General features: G+C 25.8%; 8 protein-coding genes across 8 annotated transcripts; 4 read left to right on the top strand and 4 right to left on the bottom strand.

The window, feature by feature from the left end:
- Window positions 1-131: 131 nt before the first annotated feature.
- DICPUDRAFT_84149 (uncharacterized protein) lies at window positions 132-3,722 on the bottom strand (the record flags this gene model as incomplete). Its single annotated transcript, XM_003293548.1, has 1 exon — window positions 132-3,722. The coding sequence occupies one exon, from the start codon at window positions 3,720-3,722 to the stop codon at window positions 132-134; it is 3,591 nt and encodes a 1,196-aa protein (XP_003293596.1).
- A 403-nt stretch (window positions 3,723-4,125) lies between these two features.
- On the bottom strand, window positions 4,126-6,410 carry DICPUDRAFT_158485 (uncharacterized protein; the record flags this gene model as incomplete). The annotated part of the gene is made up of 2 exons (XM_003293547.1): window positions 4,126-4,942; window positions 5,038-6,410. The coding sequence occupies 2 exons, from the start codon at window positions 6,408-6,410 to the stop codon at window positions 4,126-4,128; spliced, it is 2,190 nt and encodes a 729-aa protein (XP_003293595.1).
- A 261-nt stretch (window positions 6,411-6,671) lies between these two features.
- DICPUDRAFT_158484 (glycosyltransferase) lies at window positions 6,672-8,351 on the top strand (the record flags this gene model as incomplete). The annotated part of the gene is made up of 5 exons (XM_003293552.1): window positions 6,672-6,822; window positions 6,909-7,020; window positions 7,127-7,408; window positions 7,485-7,706; window positions 7,793-8,351. The coding sequence occupies 5 exons, from the start codon at window positions 6,672-6,674 to the stop codon at window positions 8,349-8,351; spliced, it is 1,326 nt and encodes a 441-aa protein (XP_003293600.1).
- Window positions 8,352-11,119: 2,768 nt separating this feature from the next.
- Window positions 11,120-12,310, top strand: DICPUDRAFT_84146 (uncharacterized protein; the record flags this gene model as incomplete). The annotated part of the gene is made up of 1 exon (XM_003293551.1): window positions 11,120-12,310. The coding sequence occupies one exon, from the start codon at window positions 11,120-11,122 to the stop codon at window positions 12,308-12,310; it is 1,191 nt and encodes a 396-aa protein (XP_003293599.1).
- Window positions 12,311-15,542: 3,232 nt separating this feature from the next.
- Window positions 15,543-15,803, top strand: DICPUDRAFT_12703 (uncharacterized protein; the record flags this gene model as incomplete). The annotated part of the gene is made up of 1 exon (XM_003293550.1): window positions 15,543-15,803. A coding segment is annotated over one exon (261 nt), but the record flags the coding sequence as incomplete, so codon positions are not given.
- A 1,708-nt stretch (window positions 15,804-17,511) lies between these two features.
- On the top strand, window positions 17,512-18,130 carry DICPUDRAFT_158479 (uncharacterized protein; the record flags this gene model as incomplete). The annotated part of the gene is made up of 4 exons (XM_003293549.1): window positions 17,512-17,674; window positions 17,743-17,805; window positions 17,868-17,978; window positions 18,063-18,130. The coding sequence occupies 4 exons, from the start codon at window positions 17,512-17,514 to the stop codon at window positions 18,128-18,130; spliced, it is 405 nt and encodes a 134-aa protein (XP_003293597.1).
- A 213-nt stretch (window positions 18,131-18,343) lies between these two features.
- DICPUDRAFT_51056 (uncharacterized protein) lies at window positions 18,344-21,834 on the bottom strand. The gene is made up of 3 exons (XM_003293546.1): window positions 21,545-21,834; window positions 20,878-21,430; window positions 18,344-20,802 (listed from the first exon to the last, which is right to left on the bottom strand). Exons 1-3 carry the CDS (start codon window positions 21,680-21,682, stop codon window positions 18,404-18,406), a joined length of 3,090 nt encoding a protein of 1,029 aa, XP_003293594.1. The 5' UTR covers window positions 21,683-21,834; the 3' UTR covers window positions 18,344-18,403.
- A 1,233-nt stretch (window positions 21,835-23,067) lies between these two features.
- On the bottom strand, window positions 23,068-24,162 carry DICPUDRAFT_84142 (uncharacterized protein; the record flags this gene model as incomplete). The annotated part of the gene is made up of 3 exons (XM_003293545.1): window positions 23,068-23,151; window positions 23,277-23,573; window positions 23,987-24,162. Coding segments are annotated over 3 exons (555 nt in total), but the record flags the coding sequence as incomplete, so codon positions are not given.
- Between the last annotated feature and the right edge of the window lie 98 nt (window positions 24,163-24,260).

The raw sequence follows: 24,260 nt of genomic DNA, 5'->3' as shown, positions 1-24,260 counted from the left end.
ATTTTTTCCTAAAGCTTATTAAATAAAAAAAAACATTTAGATTCATCGAATATATATTAAAAATAGTTTTTTAAAAAATAATAAAAGAAATATTTAAAGTTTTTTTATATTAAAATTTATTTATTCAATTTTTATTTTCTATGTTCTGATAGTTTTTGTTTTAAATGGGATAGTAGTTGATTATATTCATTGTTGGTGTTATCGATGTCATCATTGATAAGATTATTTTGATAGAGTTGTTTTAGGAAGATAATATTATCTCTTTTTATAGCATCATTAATTATTGTTTTTGATGGTTTTAATAGAGTATTATTTGGATAGGTGTTGAGGAGGAATTGATATAGTTTGAATGGTATTTGGTATGGTTCGATGTTAAATGAGAATTTAAATTTGCTTTTATCGTCAAATATTAAATGGTGAAGAGCAAATACTGTATCTGGATGAAAATCCTTTTCATTAATAATAATTTCGTTTTTTATTAAAGATTGGCCAATATTGGTGTTATTTTCGACATTATATATTAATAAATCGCAGATTCCTAAAGTTGAAAGAACGCAATATTCGCTGTATTCATTTAATACTGTGGATATTAAAGTTTGGTCACCAGTTTGAATAATGTTTGAAATTTTAATAAAACCATTGCTTTTTTCATCATAGCCATTGTGTTTGAGTCTCAATTCTTCTAAGTATTTTAAAAACAAATCATATCTTTGAAAGAAGAACAAGGTTTTTATAGTTTGAATATAAATGTCAGTGATTGTTTTGAAAGGAGGTGATTCTTTGAAGGTTGTGAATGAGTTGTTAAAAATATTTTGATGAAGCTTTTCTATAATATCGATACATGATGCACCATTATCACAACAAATATAACCATTATCACCAAATATATATTCAAATGAAAATACTTCTGGATCTATGAGGTCGTTTAAATTTAAAATTATATTACCCTTTGTTTTCTTACGAGGTTCAAAGCTATTATTACTATCTTGAGTGTAAATAGTACCATCCCAGTTATAGGCCAAAAGGTCGCCAACATCGCGAAAGATTGGTAAACCAAGTAGATATTTGATGAGTGTTAATGATTTATTTGCAAGATAGTAAATTGAAAATAATGTTGATTGTTGAACTGTAGTTACACCAGATTTGTTTATGAATTGATAAGTTGATTTGATCTTTTCAAGTGGTACTTCACCTTTACTTTGAATTAATATTTTGAATAATATGTTGATAACAATTTTAAGAGCCTCACCTTGATAAATATGGACTTTGGGTGTTGAAGTAAAAATATAATTTTCATAATTGATATTTGATATTGATCGTTGTCGTTTTCTATTTTGGGATTTATTTTGTAGTTGTTTCGATCTATTAATTATTAAATGAATGATTGATATTACATCATCAATATTAATATTATCATATCTTTGTGTTTGAAAATCAATTTCACAATAATGGTTACAATAAAAAGACAAAGGAATAGGACGATTTCTATTAGTTTTGAGGTTTTCAACATTTATAAAGCTACTGATATAATTTGGTAATTTGTTTTCAACATCTGCATTGTAATGATATTTGTTGATTAATAGTTTGATGATGTGTACTGATAATAGTTTGATTGAAATTGCGAATACGGTGGTTAATACTTCACAACTATTAAATAAATTGGTTAAATAGTTATCTTTTTCAGTGTGTTCATAATCACCTTCTGGCATTAGATCTAAACAATAATAAACACCTTGAGGACAATTGATGTTGATAAAATGTTTGATGGTTTCAGTGAGTTGTGTAATATCTTGATATGATAGTGGTCGATTTGGTTTCTTGTATGAATAGTATAGTCTAGATAAACTATAATCTTTGGTAAGTTCGAATATTGATTTTAATTCTTTTAAATTAAATGTTTCCATGGCATTTTTTAGTGGTATTTCCAAAACAGTATCGTCAATGAGTTTAGTTTCCTTAGCTTTCTTGGTTCTTATGGGTGTTTCTTTGAAAATATTTAAATTAAATAATTTAAAAATTTTTTTATCTGTATATTTAAATAATTCAACATTATTGAATTTGAAGGTGTTCTCATCTATTTCTGGTAGATCATTATAATGAGAGCCCATGATATCTAATATAGAGAATTCGGGATCGAAACCATTTGTTTGTTCATACAAACTCAAGATATCTGAAATTAAATCGACTGTTTGTTTATCTTTGACTACAAGTAATGTTGTTGTTATTCCCGGTGATTTTATATTTTCCCTATAATTGTCACTTGAACTGTCATTATATTCAATAGAGTCTGTAATTATTTCAGTTGGTATTGTTGTTTTTGTTCTTTTAACCACTTCCTTCCATAATGAATAAATTTCATATTTACATGGTGGTATTGATTCAATTAGTTGGCAGAACTTTTTTTTATCTATTTTGCAAACGTACTTATTAAACATATCGATTATTGTTTCACAAATGTCAGATTCCATAAAATTTAAATGGTTTTGATTTTTGAAATAAAATTTGATTGTTTCTATATCTGTTTTAAATGATACCCTAGAACAACAATTTTTGATTTTTTTCCAATTATTTGTGTTGTTTTGTAAAACTAGTTTCAAATTTTCTAATTTTATTGATTCTTCATTTGAAAAATAATTGAATTGAAAACTTTCGACATCATCGTCATCATCGTCATCATCGTCATCCTTTTTGATATTTTTTCTAATATACTCTAATAGTTTTATTATTCTATTGATATCTTTATTATTATTAATTATATTATCTATTTGGTTTTGGTCATTTTGCTTAACATAATCAGGCAAAAAATATAATTTCATATCTAATAATTGATTTTGATTCTCTATTGATATTGTGTTGAATACTATATCTATAATATCGATTTTATTATTATTATGTATATTATAATATTCTTTATTGCTTAAAACTAGTTGTAATACTCTATCACGTTGGAATAAATCTTCACAGCGTCCATAAATATCTTTAATTATTTTATTTTTATATTCATTTGGAGATGTGAAAATTGATTGTATTAAATTTTGTTTATTATTATTATTTTTATTAATATTTTTGTTATATGCTGACTTCAAAATCTTATTATTAATTTTTTTGAGTGTTTTTTTGTTTTTATTTTTATTTTTATTTTTATTATTGTTGTTTTTATTATTTATATTATAAAATGAATCCAATAGTATTTTAATTTTTGAATTTGTCGAAAAAGAGAAGAAATAACTTAGTGTTGATGTAAATATTGGGAAAGAGAATGGTTCATTAACTGCAGTTTGAATAAAATCTTCACTAAAATAATTTAATTGGTGTATATGGCTCCGTGATGTCCATGATTCTTTGCTTTCATATCTAAGTGAAGTTGATTGTAATAGTAATTTGAATATTTCTTTTGCTAAATCTATGTCATAACTCATCATTTCTGTAATTTTATACCTATGATTGACATGGATATATTCATCAGATTCTAACTTGCATTTTAATAAATGATATAATTTTTTGTTTAATAGGAAATTTACCGATTTAATATTTTTAAAAATGATTCTATTTTCTGGAATATCGTTTATACTATTGTATTTAATTAGTTCAACTGAATGAATGAAATGAAATATTTTATTAAATAAATATTTATTATGAAAAACTAGATAAAATAATTCTGAGGTTTTTTGATCATAGTTGTTATTATTGTAATTGTTATTATTATTACTTTTATTATCCATTGATGTGATGTGGTGTGATGTTTTAAAAAATTAATAATGAAAATTATTATTTTATTTAAATTTTAGAAAAAAAATTGTCGAAATAAAAAAATAATGTTTTTTTTTTTTATTCCCAGATTAAAAACTATATTTCGTTCAAAAAAAAAAAATATTTTTTCGGAAATCTGTTGGGTAGAAAAAAAATTTTTAAAAATTTAATTTTTTTTTTAAAAAAAAAATTGATTTGAATAATATATGGGGTGTTTTGGTGTGTTAATTTTATTTATTTTTTACAAAAAAATTATACAAAATTAAATCAATTGTAGATCTACAATTTGAATATAAAATCTTTTTTTAATTATATATTTTTAATATTTTAAAAAATTAAAATAATATTTTTTTTATTTTGAAAAATTAAAATTTTTTAAAAACAATCTTGGTACCACAAATTATGGTTGGGTAACAAAAATCTATTTCTAAGGGCAGCACAAATAACCCAGTTCATGTTATGTAGTGAAAGAGCATCGGGGTGAGTGATTGGTATTCTGGATGTTTCTCTTAAACAGTTGTAGTTTTTGAGATCAGCAATTGCATTTTCGACTTTTGTTCTTTCTGAAGAAAAAGATGAGCCATCTTTGCCAGTTTTAGGAATACAAAAAATTTTATCACTTAGTCCTGTATAACCTTGATCACCTAAAACTAATTCATCTGGAAAACACCATCCATCTTCATATCTACATACATTAACATCCACAACACTGCCACCATAAGATTGTGATAACCATAATACTCTTTTATATTTTGGGGATATGCCAACAGTAATTGTGAAAGAATGTTGTTTTTTTTTTGCAGAATAGAAAAGTGTTTCAACCGAAACATCATTAGAGGATTGGCATGGTTGTTCTGTCCCATCTAAAATTAATGTATACATTTGATCAGTAAATTTTAAATAACTTGACTCCAGGAATCTAAGTTCTTTTGTACCAATCGAAACAAAACACTTTACTAAATCATATAATACAATTTTAAACCTTTTCAACATATCATGTATCGTTGTTTTTGGACATTGAAATATTGAACAAAGGAAATTAAGGTTTGGATATTGTCTTAATTCTAGAAGAACAACTAATAAGCCTTTTAATGAATAGCTATATTCTAAATTGTGTTTCTCTTTGATTGTCATACATAAATAAAAAAAAGATTCTCTAGGAATTGAACATAAAACTTTAAAATCATCATCACTTATTTCATAAACTATATATTAAACTAAAATATGTTAGTTATTAACTTGATAAAAGTATCAATTTATAAACTTAATACATACTAGTATACATACTAGTGTTCAGCTTTCTTTGGTCTTCCTGGACTTTTTTTTGGTGAGGGTTGTGATGGTGTTGGTATATCTTTTTTTGGAGAAGTGGATATTATTGTTCTACCTTTTTTTGGTGTTGATGTAGTCTTTTTCACCACTTTATCTCCATCACCTTCTTCATCTTCTTCAAACTCTTCAACCTCCTCAACTTCTTCATCTTCTTCATCTTCTTCATTCTCTTCATCTTCTTCGTCTTCATCATCTCCATCATCGACTTCATCTTGAATCTTTTTTTGTTTTTTTCTTGGCTTTTGTTTTTTATAAGATTTTCTTCCTGATGCATACCATACCATAAGATATCTTACCAAATGAGTTGGTTTACAGAATGCTTTAACACCATCATTTTCATTTAGTTTTAAATGTTTTATTTTGCAAAATTCTGGGCATGGTTCACGATTAGGCTGAAGTAGCGTATACCCTTGACAAGGATAATCACTTTCATCATCTTCATTTTCATCTTGGGAGTTATCTTCTTCATCAGAACCTCCATTTAATATATCTTTGGTTTTATCTATTTTTTGTAAGTCTATAAAACCCATATATTGTTCCAAATGTCTAAGTGAAATTGTAATATCTTTTTTACAACATATTATTAAAACTTTACCACCATAACCAATTGATGGTATTCTAATTGAACCAGATTTTTTTTTGCCACAAACAATACAGTTTTTACCAGCTAACTTATTTGCAATTGTTATATTTGAATCACCACAAGCATGCTTAATGGCATTTAATTGATTAGAATTTGGATGGCTAATTGAAAATGGATTATTAAATGTGCTTGGTTGGGTGATGGGTTGTTTCCTTTTTGATATGGTTTCACCTTTTAATGGATTTAGTTTATTACATTTTAAACATACTCTAGTTATTGAATTGTTTAATTTGTTTGAATTTTTTGATAGGGATTGTTGTTGTTGTTGTTGTTGTTGTTGTTGTTGTTGTTGTTGTGGTGATGGTTTTAATCTAAATTCTAACGAGTTAATTTCTTTTGTATTGGTTGAAATTAAACTTCTACTTTTATTTGATAGTTGATCAGTTTTAATAATTCTAACTCTACAATTTATACCTGGTATTAAAAATGTTCCACAATTACTACAGGTTCTCGATTCTATCATTGTTGGTACTCCTCTTAGTTGTTTAATATTTGCCATTTCTCTAAATTTATACATATAGTATCCACCTAATTGTGGGTTACGGGGTTGTGTACTGTGTGCTAAGACCCAAAAATAGTTGAGATTTTTTTCGTCGATGGATTCTGAATAGTTTTCTTGATCGTGGTTTTCTTCTTCAAAATTGGAGCTAAACTTTATACTTTTACTATCCCCATTATTTGACATTTCTTCAAATAAATTTTCATTTTCATACAGCTTTCTTTTTAAATGGTTACTATAGCCATTTAAATCATTATCTTCATTGTTATTTTTATCGCAGTTTTTATTTTAAAATTTTCATTTTTTTTTTTTTTTTTTAAATTTTTTTTTTTTTTTTTTTAATTTTTTTAAATTATTTTTTTTCATTTATTTATTTTCATTTTTTTTTTTGAACATATCCATTACCAAAATAAATATTTTAATATATTTAGTTTTAATTATATAAAAATGGTAAATCATGTTATAAATAAAAAAGAAAATAAAACTGGAATATATGACTTTATTTATAAGGGTGTTAACCTTACTAAATCATTGTTTGGCATTGGTTTAGCCATAAGATTAATATTAATTTTATTCTCAGAATGGCAAGATGCAAATAGTAAGAACTACAAATTATAATATACTTTTAGTATCGCAGATAAAAAATAATATTAACCTTTGTTTTATTCATATTATTATCTATAGTGTTGGTTAAATACACAGATATCGATTATGTTGTTTATACAGATGCATCAAGATTTGTAGTTAATGGATTATCACCATATGATCGTTCAACTTATAGATACACACCATTATTGTAAATATTATATTTAATGATGTATATATGTATATATATATATATATTTTGAAAAAAAACAACAAAATAAAATTTACTGACATATTTATTTATTTTCTTTATATAGAGCATATTTATTAATTCCAAATATTTTAATTCATCCAGCATTTGGTAAATTATTATTTGTATTTTGTGATATGATTATTGCATACCTTTTAAAAGGTATTCTTGTAGAAAGATTCCCAAAGATTACATCGAAAAAGTTATTGATTTGTTTAGCAGCATGGTTATTGAACCCATTTGCAATTAATGTTTCAACAAGAGGTAATGCAGAGTCGGTTATTGGCGCAATGGTATTGGCAACCTTTTATTTCTTAACTAAAAAAAAGATTGTTTTAGCTTCTTTATTGTAAGGCTCGCACAAAAAGTAATATATTTTTAAAGTTAGCTCAATTATTAATACTTTCTTTTTTTGTTTTATACAGTTATGGTCTTTCAGTACACTTTAAAATTTATCCAATTATTTATTCAATTCCAATTTATTTATATATTGATGAAAATTTTCAAAAAATTAAACCATCAGAATACAGTTCTTTAAACGTCAATTATACCAACATTATAAAGAATCTTTTTACAAAGAATAGACTTAAATTCTTTTTAGTTTCAGCTTTTACATTTTTATCATTAACATTCTTAATGTATTTAATGTAAGTTTTTAGTATTTTTATTATCATAATATAAATAATAATAATCATATTAACAGTTTCTTTATTTTTTTAATTGGCAATATTAGTTATGGTTATGTATTTTTATTTGAAACTTATTTATATCATGTCGTAAGAGCTGATAATAGACACAATTTTTCAGTATATTTTTACCAAATTTATTTAAATACACCAATTGTGGAGTCAATAGGTGATTTAGTTGCAAAGCCCGTTACTAGTGGATTGGGTGTAGCATTAGCATCGTTCCTCCCACAAGTAGTTTTATTGTTAGCAATTTCTTTGACCTATTTCAATGATTTAGAGTTTTGTTTACTTTTAGAAACCATCACTTTTGTAGCCTTCAATAAAGTTTGTACTGTTCAATATTTCATTTGGTATTACTCCATTTTACCATTGGTTATTCCAATTAGCAAATTATCTTTAAAGCAATATATCCTTTTATTTGCTGTATGGATGGGTTCCCAAGGTCTCTGGTTATTGTCTGCTTTCAATTTAGAGTTTTTGGGTCAACAAACATTTTGGAATATTTGGTTTGCAGGTATTTTATTCTTTTCAGCAAATATCTTTATTTTAATTAAATTCATTTTAAATCACGATCCTTTACCTCATATCGTATATTTAAAATAAATAAATAAAATAAATAAAAAGAAATACAAAAAATAAATATTTTATCCACATTTATAAGAAATATTATCTCGAAATTTATTTTAATCTTTTAAAAATAGATTTTAAATAGTTTATAATAAAGTACCCAAGTTGTAGAAAATGCCATTAATCTAAAATTGTTACAACAGTAGTACGATTCCAAAAGTAGCTACTTTTAGAATTTGGTTTTTTATTTTTTGTTTCCATTTTGTTGATCAATGGTACTTGAAGGATATCTATTCTGATAATTCTTTGCCTGTGTACAGTTCTTCGCAAAAGTTTTGACCCCCTTTTTTAAAATTTTTTTATTTTTATTTATCTTCAATAATTTTAATTCCAATTATTCTAAAAAATATAAAATAAATTTTAGAACATCTGAACTATATTTTTTTATAAAAAAAAAATAAAATAAAATTTTTTTTTTTGAAAATTTTTTTTTTTTTTTTTTTTTACATATAAAAAAAATGGGTTCATTATTTTTAAAAAGATAATTTAAATTTTAATATATAATTTATTTTTTAAACGAAATTTTTTTTTTAATGTTTTGTTTCTTGATATTTTGTGAATTCACCTTAGTTCTTATTTATTTGTTGTATTTTTATTGAGGTTGATTCATAAAGATTATCAAATATATCCTGATGAATATTTTTTAAAATTCAACAAATTAAAAGATTGAAATTATGACGTGGGTACCCGATAGAAATCAATTTTATACTTCGTTTTACTATTGACCATATATTCTCAATAATATTAAGATCTGGTGAACAGGGTAGAATAAATATCACCCTAATGTACATTTTTTCTTAAAAATCGGCCAATAATTAGGTCATATGAATAGAGCAATTGTCTTGTAAAAGAAACATATGACCAGATAAAATTCATTTCTCTCGTAAAGTTCTTCTATAACCCTGTATTAATATTTTGCAGCATTTGTGTTAAACCTGATAATACATATACGACCTGCACTATGAGCTGTGCAACAACATCATGTATATATTGAGCTGCCACCTCATCTTCGTTTGGCCAATATGTTTTGTTTTAGGTTTCTTGTATCATGAATCCATTTTTTAGTTTTCAATTAATAAGAAAATCCTTCAATTCTGGTTTCATCAACAAATATTACCCTTTTCCCAATTTTCAGCTGCCCAATTTTGGCACTTTTTTACCCAACTTAGCTTTGAGACATATATTTTTCGGTTGGAAAGTGTTTACATTTTAAACTTTTAAAAAAAACATTATTATGTTGTAGAGACCTACTATTTGAACTTATTGAAACATTTTTTTGAAAGTTTTTTCTAAGATATCTTTTTATATTACTTAAATTATGACATTTCCCATTTCAAATTTATTTTCTACAATGTCTTTCAATTCGGTCGTCCATCTTTCTTATTATGCCAGGTATTGTATTTTCTTCAATTGTACCTTTTTCTAGATTTTTTTTAAAAAATTCTCTTACTGTGGACCTACTTCACTCAATATATCTTTAACTTTTTGATGATTTTTTGCTTTTTTGTAAATTTTTAAAATCACATTTATTAACTCTAAAAAAAGGGTCATTATTGTTTTTTTTTTCTATTTTTTATGAATATACTGTCCTATTTGTTTTTAAAAAAAAATTAAAATAAAAATAAAAAATTATAATAAAATTGAATTATCTTCTCAAAAATTTAGACCCCATTTCATATGGGCGCTATAAAAAAAAAATTAAAAAAATTTTTTTAAAAAAATAAATTTTAAATTTTTATTTAACAAAAAAAATATAAAAAAACCGTATAAGTTTATCTATAAATATTTTTAAAATGGATTTATAGTCAAAAACCTAAGATAAGATTAAAATTAAAATTTTTTTCTAATGTTTTTTATTAGGGGGTCAAAACAACTGTAATAATTTAATCAAGTATCACCAGAATAGATCCACTCTTCCCTTTATTGGTTGAACTTTCTAGTTTGGTCAAAAGGAATTTCTTATTTAATTGAAAGTACACATTGAGGACTGTCAAGGTTTTCGTTCCATTTATGTAAAGTTGGTTAAATCTCTTATCTTTATTAACTTTATAGATAAATTGTGTAATGGTTTCATTTATTTGGGGCCCCGTAATAATTTAAAACAAGAATTTTCATCTTTGGGGATGTAGCTCATATGGTAGAGCGTAAGGTTTGCAATAATACAGCAACATCAGACCTCCTTAAGGTAAGGGGATCGATACCCCTCTTCTCCAACTTTTTATGTAATGTAATCACTGCTTATTATATATCATTTTAGTTAATAATTCAAGATAAGAATCATTTTATATATCAAACACATTAATCAACGAAGTTTAAATACTTTTTATAATTTAAATCAAATAATTAAAATTATAAAAATATTTAAAATAATTTTTCAAAAATTAAAAATTTAAAAATTTTAAAAAAATAAAAATAAAATAGTTTTTCGGTTTTAGTTCGAAAATACACATTATTCATAACTTAAATAATTATCGTTTTATTACTTTAATAAATATTATTTACTTTAAATAACTAATAGATTTGTACCTACATTACACTTTTTTTTTTCCACACATATTATCTAGTTGTATCGAGGCCCGGGTCGAAACAAAAAGAAATTGTTGAATCACGAATAGATAATTTAGTAGAACAATAATAGTTTATAATAATATTTTTTTTTAACATAATAATAATAGTAATAATTAATAACAATTAATAGTAATAAGTAATAAGTAATACTTAATAATAATCAATAATAATAAAAAATGATGAAAACAAACAGAACCGTTGATGGAGTACTTAGCGAAAATATCTCTTTAAAAGAGGAGAACAAAAAACTTTTAATGGATTTGGCTGAATTAAAACGTATAATCGAAGATAAAATATCTCTTTTAGCCACATCTGAAGCAATGCGTAAGGAAGAGAAGGAAAAGAGTCAGAGAGACACATTTATCCGTATTGATTTAGAAAGCGAAATTGCAGTTCTCAAAAAGAACTCAGAAAGACGTGAGAAGAAGCTCGCAGAATTAAGTGACGAAAATGCAGAGTTAAAATACGTGATAATCGATAATGAAAGAGATATAAAAAGCCTAGAAAGCAGGGTAACCCAACTAAGCAAGTCTAGAGAGGACCAAAAAGTTAGTGAAAACGTTGTGGTAGTAGAAAACCAAGTCAACAAGACTATTAGCCGTATGAAGCTGAAGAACGACGACATTGATGATATTTGTAATATCATTTGCAACAGCACAGTCGAGAAATATGGTGAACGTGCTTGGTTCCATTTAAATAATTATGGCTACAGCAAAATCGAAGAGAAACTCGAACAACTAACCCAAGTAGTATTTTATAATAAAGAAAGTTGTATCAAGTTTAGAGATATCACTAGAGAATATATTGTTAACAATGGAGGTCAAATGGAATGGAACGGTTACGTCAGATATATGAAGGATCACGACAACAAGGCAGAGCGTGAAAATAAGTTAAGAATGAGTTTGAAGGAGGCCAAGGGAAAGATTAGTATTTATGGAGAGAATCTAGGGTCTTATTGCAGCTTGTTCTTGGAGAATAGAATGGTTTGGGAAAACTACACCGACCATCAAAGGATCGCTGAACTCAAGGTCGACCTACCTAATTTTATCACAACACAATTTGTTGATAAATATAATAAAACAATTACAAAGGGTAATACGAAATCGATTGAGGAATGGGTCAAAGTGTTAAGGGACATTGGTGAGGTAACTTACAAAAATTATTTAGATAAGAAGGAGAGAGAACAGAAGGTTACACCAAGGGTCAAAGAATTTAACAGTGTTAAAGTACACAATACTGTAGAGAAATCAGATAAACCAACTGATGAAGAAAAGGTTAGAAAACCATTTGTTAAGGGGAGGCTCACATGCTTTTACTGCAAGAAAGAGGGACATGTCAGAAACAGTTGTCCAGATCTCGCCAAATAATATATTGGTACCGATAGGTATGCAGAAGCCTACAAGTTTTGCAATGGGTGTGCGTATAGGTAAATATTATTTACGTGCATTGATAGATACTGGTTGTAACGTCAGTTTGTTAAACAACAAGTATTGTTATGGGTTAAAAAGTTTTGTAAAAGATATTAAGGTCAGGTATCCAATTGGTGATGTTTATAGAGAAGACGTTGCTAAGAAGAGTGTGGAGGCTACTGTTCAGTTTAAAACATTGGATGGAAAAATGTCAACCGATATGAAGTTTTATGCAATTAACATGGAACATGATATGGTAATCGGGTTGGATTTTTTGGTAGATTCGGTACAGTCGTTACGTATTGAAGATCCTCACATTATCAAGATATTTAAGGATGCAGATAATAATAAATTAGCTCATAAAGTTAAATTAACCTTATTCGAAAAGGATAAGAAGGTCGTTGATAATCATTCGAAGGTGGTAGCCAGTGGTAGTTTTAAAGATCTACAGGTGAATGGTAGAATGTTAATGTCGATGAAGACGTTAAGGATAACCGTAATGAAAGGTGCGGTTGTTAACGACAAAGTAAGTGATCATGTTGAAAAAACTGATAAAGTAGTTAGTGAAGTAGCAGCTAGCAAGGAGGTCCCAAAAGTAGTGGATGAATTAAACAAAGAACAGCTGGATGCGAAAGTTAAAGAATATACGGATTGGATAAATAATAAGTTCAAGGATGTTTTGGTGGAATCATTACCAAATTTCACACCTCCAGTCAGACCAGGGTTAGATATGCGTATTAAGGTCAAGGAGAACAGTCAGCCAGTCAAAGTTAACTACGGTAAAAGGTCACAACAAGAAGAAGATAACATCTTCAAGAAAGTAAAAGAGTTATTGGATGGAGGGATTATCGAAGAGAGTACGTCAGCCAATAGCACATCAGCGTTTTTAGCAAAGGGGGATAGATTAGTTTTCGACTACAGGTTAAAGAACAACCAAACTGTAGAATTTCAATACCCAATGCCTAATGCGGATGAACTTTTATATAAAACGAGAAATGCTAAATACATTTCTAAATTAGATTGGAAATCTGGGTTCCATCAATTGTTATTACATCCAGACGATCGTCATCATACAGCATTTAGAGCCGGTGGTAAATTGTATCAATTCACTAGAGCTCCATTTGGTTTGAAGAACTCTCCAGCGTATTTTAATAAGTTCGCTCAATCAGTTTTGGAAGGGTTTGAAAAGTTTTTAGCTATTTACGTGGATGACATTGTTATTTATTCGGATACGATAGAGGAACATATGGAACATATTAAATTGGTTTTGGAAAGATGCAGAAATAGCAAGGTCTATTTAAACAGTAAGAAGTGTCAATTCTTTTGTATTGAAGTAGAGTTTTTAGGTCATGTTATTAGTGCGGAAGGTATTAAAGTAAGAGATTCGAAGATAGCAGCCATTCAGGAGTATCCTATTCCTGCTACAATTGGTGAAGTTAGAAGCTTCTTAGGTTTGTGTAATTATTATAGACGGTTTATTCCTAGTTATACAGAACTTACTGCAGGTCTTACATCCATTACGTCAGGTAAGAATTATACCAAGTTAAAGCTTTCGGATAAGATTATAGACGATATCGAGAAATTAAAGTTGGCTTTAGCGTCGTCCAAATTGTTGATCAAACCAGATCCAAAGAAGACTTTCCATGTCTATATTGATGCAAGCGATGTTGGTACCGGTTGCATGATCACTCAGTTCGACAGTGATAATAATGAACGTCCAGTATTGTACGACTCGAAGAAATTTAATAGTTTTCAGAAATCATATACAACTACCGATAGAGAATTATTAGCGTTAATCAATGTGTTGAAGAAATTTGATTATTTATTGTTAGGTAATAAATTTATAGTTTACTCGGATCATCTTAATTTAGCTCATTATCAAACTAAACAAGAGACACCTAAAAGGTTAATTAGATGGTTAGACTTAATCAGTATGTTCAGTTACGAGTTAGTACACATCGAGGGTAAGAAGAATATTGCAGCAGATTTTCTCAGTCGTAACGCCAAATTTTATTATGATTGGGACGATGGGTTTTTAGATCAAGTTAAGGAATCGTATGAAGTTGCGGATGAATACAGTAAGAAATGGTTGGAGACAGCAAAATTAAGAAATGATATGTTGGAAAAAGATGGTTTATTATACTTAATTGATGCTACAACAGATTCAAGAAGACTAGTTTTAGTGGACAAAGCTCAAATTACTAAAATTTTAGACGAAGGTCATCTTTCTAATTATGCAGGTCATCCAGGAGTATACAGACTCACAGCACGAATCAGACCAAGTTTTTATTTTCCCAAGTTTTGGAAACGTGTTAAAGCTTATGTAGCCGCTTGTCCAGAATGTCAAAAGGTTAGAATCGAAAGGGAGAAGCATGGTTTACTAAATCCGTTACCAATACCTGCTAGACCTTGGAATGATGTTACGATGGATTTTCTCTCATTACCTACAACTCAAGATGGTAATGATTATTTGTTTGTAGTCGTGGATAGACTTAGTAAAATGGTCAAGTTAATACCTTGTAAGAAGACAATTACCGCTAGTCAAGTAAGCAAGTTGTTTTGGGATAATATCGTTTGTTCATATGGATTACCACTCACTATTGTTTGCGACAATGATAAACTATTCACAACCGAATTATGGGGCGAATTAATTAAAGAAACCGGAATGGTATTAAAAACCACAGCACCAGGTAGAGCTCAAGCAGACGGCCAAACTGAAAGAGTTAACAGAACCTTATTAGATATATTAAGAAAAAGTGGTCAAAAGATGGTTAATTGGGATAGGGAAATTAAGAGTACCGAGTTTGCAATTAATAGTACAGTCAACACATCAACACAGAAAACACCAATGAGCGTAGTTTATGGTTACGAAGCAAGAGTACCATTAAATATTAATACAGTATATAATGTCAGTTATACAGAAGGATTACAGGTATTTAGACAGGTTGCTCAAGATAATATGGTTGATGCACAGATTGAACAGGCTATTCAATACAATAAAGACAAAGAGGATATTGAATATGAAGTAGGTGATTGGGTATGGGTGAAAAGAAGTAAATTGGATACATTTAAATTGGAAATAGACAAAGATAAGTTACTTTCAAGATATTGTGGTCCATTTAGAGTAATTGAAGGAAAAACTCAACTAAATTACAAAATCAGATTGTTGGATAGAGCTAATGGCGTCAGAGTAGTTCATGTCAATGATATTAAACCATTCATTGAAGAAGATAGAAACTTATTCGTAGATAGAGGACGTAAAACTCAAATCCCTGTGGTAGAAGAAATAGACACAATCGTTAATAAGAGAAATAGAGTATATGGTAAAGGGTCAAGAATCGAATATTTAATCCGTTACAAGAATGCTGGTGAAGATAACGATGTATGGGTTCCACAGCACTACTTAGAAGATTGTCCTATGTTAGTACGTCAATTTGAAGATGAGCTTGCAAAAACAGTTCCAGTTGAGAATAATTTTTTAGCACACCAGAAGAGACTTAATAAACAAGTTTAACACGATAATCAACTCTTCCACAAACATAAAAAAAAAAAAAAAAAAAAAAAAATTTCATTTAATTTTGGGAATCTTGTCAAGAAAGGGGATATGTAATGTAATCACTGCTTATTATATATCATTTTAGTTAATAATTCAAGATAAGAATCATTTTATATATCAAACACATTAATCAACGAAGTTTAAATACTTTTTATAATTTAAATCAAATAATTAAAATTATAAAAATATTTAAAATAATTTTTCAAAAATTAAAAATTTAAAAATTTTAAAAAAATAAAAATAAAATAGTTTTTCGGTTTTAGTTCGAAAATACACATTATTCATAACTTAAATAATTATCGTTTTATTACTTTAATAAATATTATTTACTTTAAATAACTAATAGATTTGTACCTACATTACATTTAAAAATGGTTTTATCTTTTAGGAGATCATATTCTATTAAATCCATCATCAAAACCCTAGAACCCACACCTCAACGATGATACCACCAAATTCATCAATTATTTGGCAACCTCAATAAACTCTTACAGTTTTGAAAAAACAATTAACATCAACCAATTGGATATTCTCTCGAAGATTATTAATATTAAAAATTTGTCAGCTCAAAAGAGAAACAATAATCTGTAATGAACTAGTGCACTAACTCTAGAACTTACTAACAAATCTGTTGAGGATATTCTAAATATTAGAAAAAAGTTGGTTGAATACGGTATCACAATGAATAAGCCATACCCAGACAAAAAAACACAACAAAGTCCAAATATTATAAAACTTATTAGAAACCCACTTAAACTCGTGTTCTACACATCCAGTAAAGACTACCATATTATTACTGGTTCAATGAAATGCTTATTTGCAATTATTTTTATTTTGCAAGAGAAAGTATCCGTTCTGAACACTTAAAAGATTCATGGAAATTAAAAATTCTTGGGATTACATGTAACTATTTAATTTATATTCAAGTTATAGTTTGGTATATATTTATCATTTCTCAATTTTGTAATATAAACTAATCACTATATTTTATAAATTTATATCTAAATATTTTATATTTGTTTTGCAACACTGTATAAATATTTTAACATAGCAGATCCAATAAATATTCGTATGTTCTGCCCATATTTATTTACTTAAACAGGTGTCTCTCTACCCAACCAAAATATATAACCACACTTTAATATAACTAATCACAACCAAATTATATATAAATAAAAAAGTGAAAAAAAAGGTAATAAATATTTTTCATTTTTTATTTTAAATAATTTCATTTTTTTTTATATCTCATTACAAAGATATGATTTATATCTCGCATTAAGATATAAAAAAAATTGGTTTTTTTTATTTTTTCTGAATAAATTATTAGTGGGGTATTTTTATTTAATATAATTTTTTTTTATTCGAATAAAAACAGTTTTACTTTTTATATTTTCAAAATGGGGTAAACTGTATTATGATAAAAAGTTAATTTAAAACAGTCCAAAGGTTTATTTATTTTTTTTTTATTTAATTCCTTTTTTTTAAAAAGTTTATGAATAATATTTTATTATTTAAACAAATATTTTTTTTTTATTATATTCATTATTTAATCATTAAAGAAATATATAAAAATATTAATATTAAATTATAAATACAAATAAAAATGAAATTATTACTTACTCTCCTTGTAATTTTACTTACATTCTCTATTGTTTCATCTGAAGAGGCTTACTTTGCTTTTAAGACACATGGAAGTGATCATGACTTTGTCTTCAAATTAACAGATCCAGAGAAAATTAAAACTGCAAGAAAAATTTTATCAGGAGGTAATTATAAGAATAATTAATTTATTAAATTTCAATATTAACAAAAACCATATTTCTATTTAAAATAGATGAAACTGAAACTACACATGTAATGGGAAGATTTAAAAAGACTCAAAAACCATATAACCCACGTATGTATTTTTTTTTTAAAAAGTTGAATGGGTATATTAACTTTTTTATTACTTTTTATTAGATTACAGTTTCCATTTAGATCCAGATCAAATCTCCTTTTTCCAACTTGCCATTGAGGTTTGTGATGCAAACCTTGGATATGTTGAAGAACATCTTGATGAAGCATGCGGTGGTAAGCAAAATGAAATTTATATAAATAATTATTTTTTTTCTTTTATATTAATAATAAATCTTTACCATTTATATTTTATTATAGCTTTCTTACCAGGTTGTTTCTACTGCCCATGGTCAAGTAAAATAACTAGAGAAGTTCACATTAAATAAAAATCATAAGTTATCAGTGTAGTTTAAAGTAATGATCAAATTAAATCATTATTTTTTGAAGTAAAATTAAAACAATAAACTATAAATATTATTTAAATATATTTTATATTTTTTATGTATTTTTATAAAACAAAAAAAATTTGGCCAAAATCATTAAAACTTTTTAGGTAAAACAAAATGAACATATAAAAGATTAAAAATAATTATACACATGGTTTTTTAAAAAAAAATTATTTATTAAAATTAAATAAAACTATTATTTAAGATTAAATATTATTGTTGTTGAGTGGTTTGAGGAGTCTTTTCCTTATTAGTTATAGTTGCGTTTAATTTTTTTAAATTTCTTTTACGAATTATATACCAGGTAATTGAAACTCCAGAAAATAAAACTAAAATACCCACAAGGAAACCTATGGCCGAAATAATTAGTTTTTTAGAACCCTTATCATTGATTTTCTCAACTTTGCAAGATAGGTTTTCATTTATATAAGGTTTTTCATTTGAAATAATTTTGTAGTCTGTTGGATCGATTGATATTGATTGATTGAAATAAGGAATTCTTAATATTACATTGATTGTATTGTTACCTGGATTATGGGGTATTGGTTTCTTTAATATTTTAATGGTTCTGACATTTGAATCGATTTTAATTTTATTTACAAATGATACAAATAGGGAAACATAGTCATTTGTAGTTAGGTACCAAATGATTTCTGTATTATTAGATGGATCGGCCTGAGACTTATCAAATTTCCAGGGTGATTGACTGTATTTTGTAAATGAGGTGGTACGACAATGTGGTCTTTCTTTATCAGTAATTAAATTTTGACTTTCCATTATAATATCTAAATAATTTGTTCTAGATTGAAATGGCCATGATTCTATATTTATTAATAGTTGAACAGTGTCACTTTCTAATTCTGCAATATTTGAATCTTTGTTTAAATTAAAAGGTTCAATAAATGTTAACCTAATGATTGCATAGTTGAATAATGTTGAGTTGTACGTTTTAATTATACCTATTTTATTGTCTCTAATAGTTTCGCCTGTATTCCAATCCGCTTGTAAGTCTAGTTTAACTTCTTCAACAATTATTCCATCGCTGCTATATTCAATTAAAGATTTCATACCAAATAAAAAGTGGGTTCCGTTTTTAGTTTTAATTTCCTGTGTGGGTTTGTCTTTATTAAACTCTTGAATAAGGGTTTGTCCTATTTTTGCATTTGATATTAATTGATTATTTTCATCTTTTTCGTTGCAGTTTGGACCTATCCATCCATCATCACATTTACATTGCCCCAAATTACATTGACCATGGTTTGAGCAAGTCTTTTTTGAATCGCAATTATATAGTGAGTCATCTTTGTTGTAATAAAAGTATATTAAATTATTTGAAACTAGACCATTTACCTTGACCCATAATAACTGTTGTGAGAAATTTGATGGAGGTATAAAGCATCTTAAGACTGAATCTTCTTTTAATAATTGAACGTTTATACATTCGACCTTATAGTTTGAATCTTGATTCTTTAACGTTACATTGATTTCAGATAAATTATGACCAAAATTACTGCCACAAATGGTAATATTACCTCCAGTTTTAATATTTGAAGTTGTGAAATTTTCAATAAAAGGGACTTGGTAAGAATAAAATAACTCGTCTGTAGTTGCTTGATTGTCTACTAAAAGATTAAAGGGCAAAACACCAGTACCTGGAGAAACATTCATTGATACAATGTTTTTTTTTAATGATTTGATTTCAAATAAATTTGAATTGTTTTGATAGTTTTCATCTTTGACCTGGAGCTGATCTATTGTAAAGTTTTTATAATTTAGTTCAAATTTGATGAGGCCACCTAGAGTTGGAGAATTATCTATTGACTTTATAAAAGGTAAGCTGATGTTTTCGAACAATAGAACTGTTGTAACATTATCATTTAGTTTTAAATAAAATGATAAACCATTGTAGTCTATATTTAGTATTAGAGAACATTCTATATAGTTTTCTTGACTGTTAAATGTATAACTAAGGTTTTTGCATGGTATAGAGTTGTATTCTGGATCGTTATAGTCATCATCATTCGAAAAGAAAAAAGCTGAAATACCATCACTATAATTGATTGATGAGTTTCCCAAATCTATTTTAAGATAACCTTTCTTTAGTGACTTGATTGAGAATATTCTTGGGAAAGGCACACATTCTTTATTGACTAATATATAATTTTGATTACACTTGCATTGGTATGATCCATTTGTGTTGTCACAAAATTGTTTAGCATCGCATTTGAATAAGTTTAACTTGCATTCATCAATATCTTCGCATTTATAGGTGGAGTTGTTAAAGCTAAAACCACTTTTACATTCACATATACCATCTTTGCATGCATATGAATTGGGGGATGAGGCAATATTTAGACACTTTATTTCAGTTTCACTGTTGCTACTTGTATTTAGTTTTAAAAATCCTTTTTTGCATTCACATTTGTAGGACTGTATAGTATTGATGCAGTTTGAGTAATTTGGGTTACATGGTGATGGGTTTAATAAACATTCGTTTTCATCTTGACAAATACCATTGGTTTCTACAAATCCCTTTTTACATTTACAGGTTGATTCACTACTCGAGCATTCACTATTAAAAATATCATTGCATTCGGTATTGTTTGAGCATTCTATTAAAAAAAATATTAATTAATATATATTGATCACTGTTTTATTTATAAATGATTAATACTATATGATCTTACTCTTAATATTACAACCTTCACCAGACCATCCACTATAACACTGGCATTCTGAATTTTTACAAAAACCATGCTTGCATATTTGATTACAATTTGTATCATAGGATATAGGCGAACCAATTTCAATTGTTTGATTAAATAGAGGTTCATGTTGGCAAAGTCTTCTTTCTTGGATTATATAAGGCTCTTCATCATATTCGTCGCAAACTGTTGAAAAAATTGAATTATATGGTTTGTTAAATTGAAAATATGTATAATCCTGGCAAGGTGGGTTGATTGTTGGAGAAAAGTAAATGTATTTATATTTTTCTTCACATTTGTATCTGTACAGTTCTTTTGTTAAGTCTATTGTTTGTGTTTTAAAAATCGATATAAACTCTAAATTCCCTATTTTATTTCTACATGTTTCTTCATCAGTCTCTGGATAGTGTGGTAAACTATTTAAATAATTAAATTGATCGTTTTGTTTTGGAAACCAGATATTTGTAAAATTATCAAATGGATTTTTTAATACACCTATAATTATATCTTTATTTGAGCTGGTTTTAACATGACACTATTTTCAAAAAAAATGGATGAAATAAAATCATAAAAAATTAAAAAAAAAAAAAAAAAAAAATTAATAATTGATAAAAATAAAATTGGGGGGAAATTATTTAAATTAGCTTACAGAAATTATTTTTAATTTGGAAATTCCATTTTCAAATCCAATACATCTATTTTGTGAATGAATAAAATTATTAGGACATAATGATAAAATAAAATTGATCCTTAAAATTAAAATAATTAAAAATATTATTAATTTCATTTCTTTTTTTTTTTTTTTTAATTTAAATTAATAAATTAATTTGTTAATTCAATCCCAATATCAAATACTCTTTATTTCCTATATTTGTTGTAGTTGCTGTTATTGATGTTGTTATTTTTTGTTGTTCTTTTTAAAAAATATTGATTTTTTTTATATATTAATCATTTTTAATAAATAAAAAAAAAAAAATTATATTTAAATATTAAAAAAAAAAATAAAACTAAAATTATATTTATTAATAATAATAATAAAAATATATAAATTCAAAAATATGATTATGATTATAATTGGATAAAGATATAAAGGAATTTTTTTTTTTTTCCAATATTAATTAAAAACATATAAAAAAAAAATTAAATCTTATAGATAATAAATAAAAACATTATTTTACATGTACATATCAGCAAACACTTTAAAGTAGTATATTGCTAATACCTACCCCTATTTATAAACAACCCCATTAAAATATTAATTTTACTATTAGTATTTAACTATTGTTTTTTTTTTTTCCTATTCTTTTTTTTTTTTAAATTTTATAATAACCCCCAAACTAAAATACCCTCTCTTTTAATATTAAATCAAAATAATAATCTTAAAGTTATTATTATTATTTCTATTAATTTAAAATTAAATATATATTGATTTTTGAAATTGTAGTAAATTTACAATTTAATTCAAAACTATAACTTTTATAATTCCTTTTTTTCAAATACATACTTAATAATTTCATAATTATATATTAAAAAAAAAAAAAATTTATCACATTTTCACACACCTCACACAGTCATAAATACAAAGATATAAATACCCACCATTTTTAAAAAAAAAACACATCAAAAAATAAATACCCACTAATATTAAAACACTAAATTAAGCATGAGCATTTAAAAAATACTATTATTATTTTTATTATTATCATGTCTAAATTATAATCCAATACACTAAACGAAATCTAATCATTAATCAATTGTAATGCTCTTTAAAAAGATAATAATAATATTTGATAAAATTCTAAATATAGTATATTGTTTTAAAATAGATTATAATAGGCAACAACAACAATAATAATGAATTTAAAATAATATATATACAATCGTATTTTTAAAATATATGATCAAGTTTATAAATGAGATAATATTTAATAAATAGTTGGGAAAATAAACAAAACAAATATTTAATAAATAAAAACAAAATACACATCACTGATAAACTTTTTATTTTAATATCACATGCACTACTTATATAGATATTTATATGAGTGTGTGAAATTTGATTGTTATTATTTTTTTATTTTATTTATTTCTTTTATTTATTAAATATTTATTTGATGGTTTATTTATTTAATTTTTTATTTTTTATTTTAACCTAAGCTGTGTGGATGTTATTTATTCATCAGGATCTACTTCTGCAGAAACACCGAATAATTCTACTGATTTTTCTAATATAATATCAACATTTAAATCTTTAATCTAGATAATGATATTGTTTTAAAGAAAAAAAATAATTAATATTTTAATTTGGTATAATTAAAAGAAAGGAAATATATATTTATAAACAAAATATAAATATTTTATGTGCCAAGTCTTTTACTTACATTTAATAAATAATTTAAAATATCGTTTTTATTGGTCTTTTCTAAAATAAATGGTTTTTTTGATTGTAAAATTGCTAAAGATATATAGGCCATGTAATCTAAAGAAACTCCTATTATTCTATCCCATATTCTATCCATTGAACTAGTTGGGAATAAACATGTGAAATAACTTTTAAACCATTGACCGCTAAACATCTCTACAAGAACTTTATGATTCTTAAAATGATTACATAACCCTCTGTCATGAATCTCTAATAATCTACTTAGATTGTTTATTTGATGATAAATGCCAATTTCCTGAAAAGAAAAATAAAAAATGATCTATTAGTTTTAAACCTTTTTTTTTTTTTTTTTTTTTTTTTTTTTTGTTTCTATTAAAGGTTTAGATGACGATGATGCTTTTTGTTATTGTGTTTAATGTTGTGTTGATGTTGATGATGTATTATTATCGTTGATGTTATTGTTATTGTATTTTTATGCTGTATTCTTGTTGTTGTTATTATTGTTATTATTTATTTTATTATAACGAATGGTTGATGCTGATGATGTATTATTATTTAATGATATCAATATATTATTATTTTGTTGTAGTTATTGTGGAGGGTTAATGATTTTTATTTTTTATGTGATAAAATAGATCTGAAACTAAATCTAATATAACTGTCCATATCTATAGATTTGTTTTATAATTATAATAATAATTTACTTACTTTATGTCCGTATTGTTTAAATGGTAAATTTAAAAAGTTATTTAAACACCAAAATGCGTCAGCTTCATTATCACAAACATAACAAAATACTTCTGCAATTGCTCTTAATGATTCATCAATTTGGTACTCTTGTAACTGTAGTTTATAATCTATATTATCATTATTTTTATTATTATCTATATTATCATTATCATTATTATTATTACTAATACTATTATTATCATTATTATCATTATTATTATTTACATTTATTTGATACTTTTTAATTATACTA

This window comes from Dictyostelium purpureum, assembly GCF_000190715.1.
Source record: "Dictyostelium purpureum unplaced genomic scaffold DICPUscaffold_445, whole genome shotgun sequence".
Lineage (NCBI taxonomy): Eukaryota > Evosea > Eumycetozoa > Dictyosteliales > Dictyosteliaceae > Dictyostelium > Dictyostelium purpureum.
The sequence above is the reverse complement of the archived record's forward strand: the minus strand, read 5'-3'. Positions and strand labels throughout refer to the sequence as shown.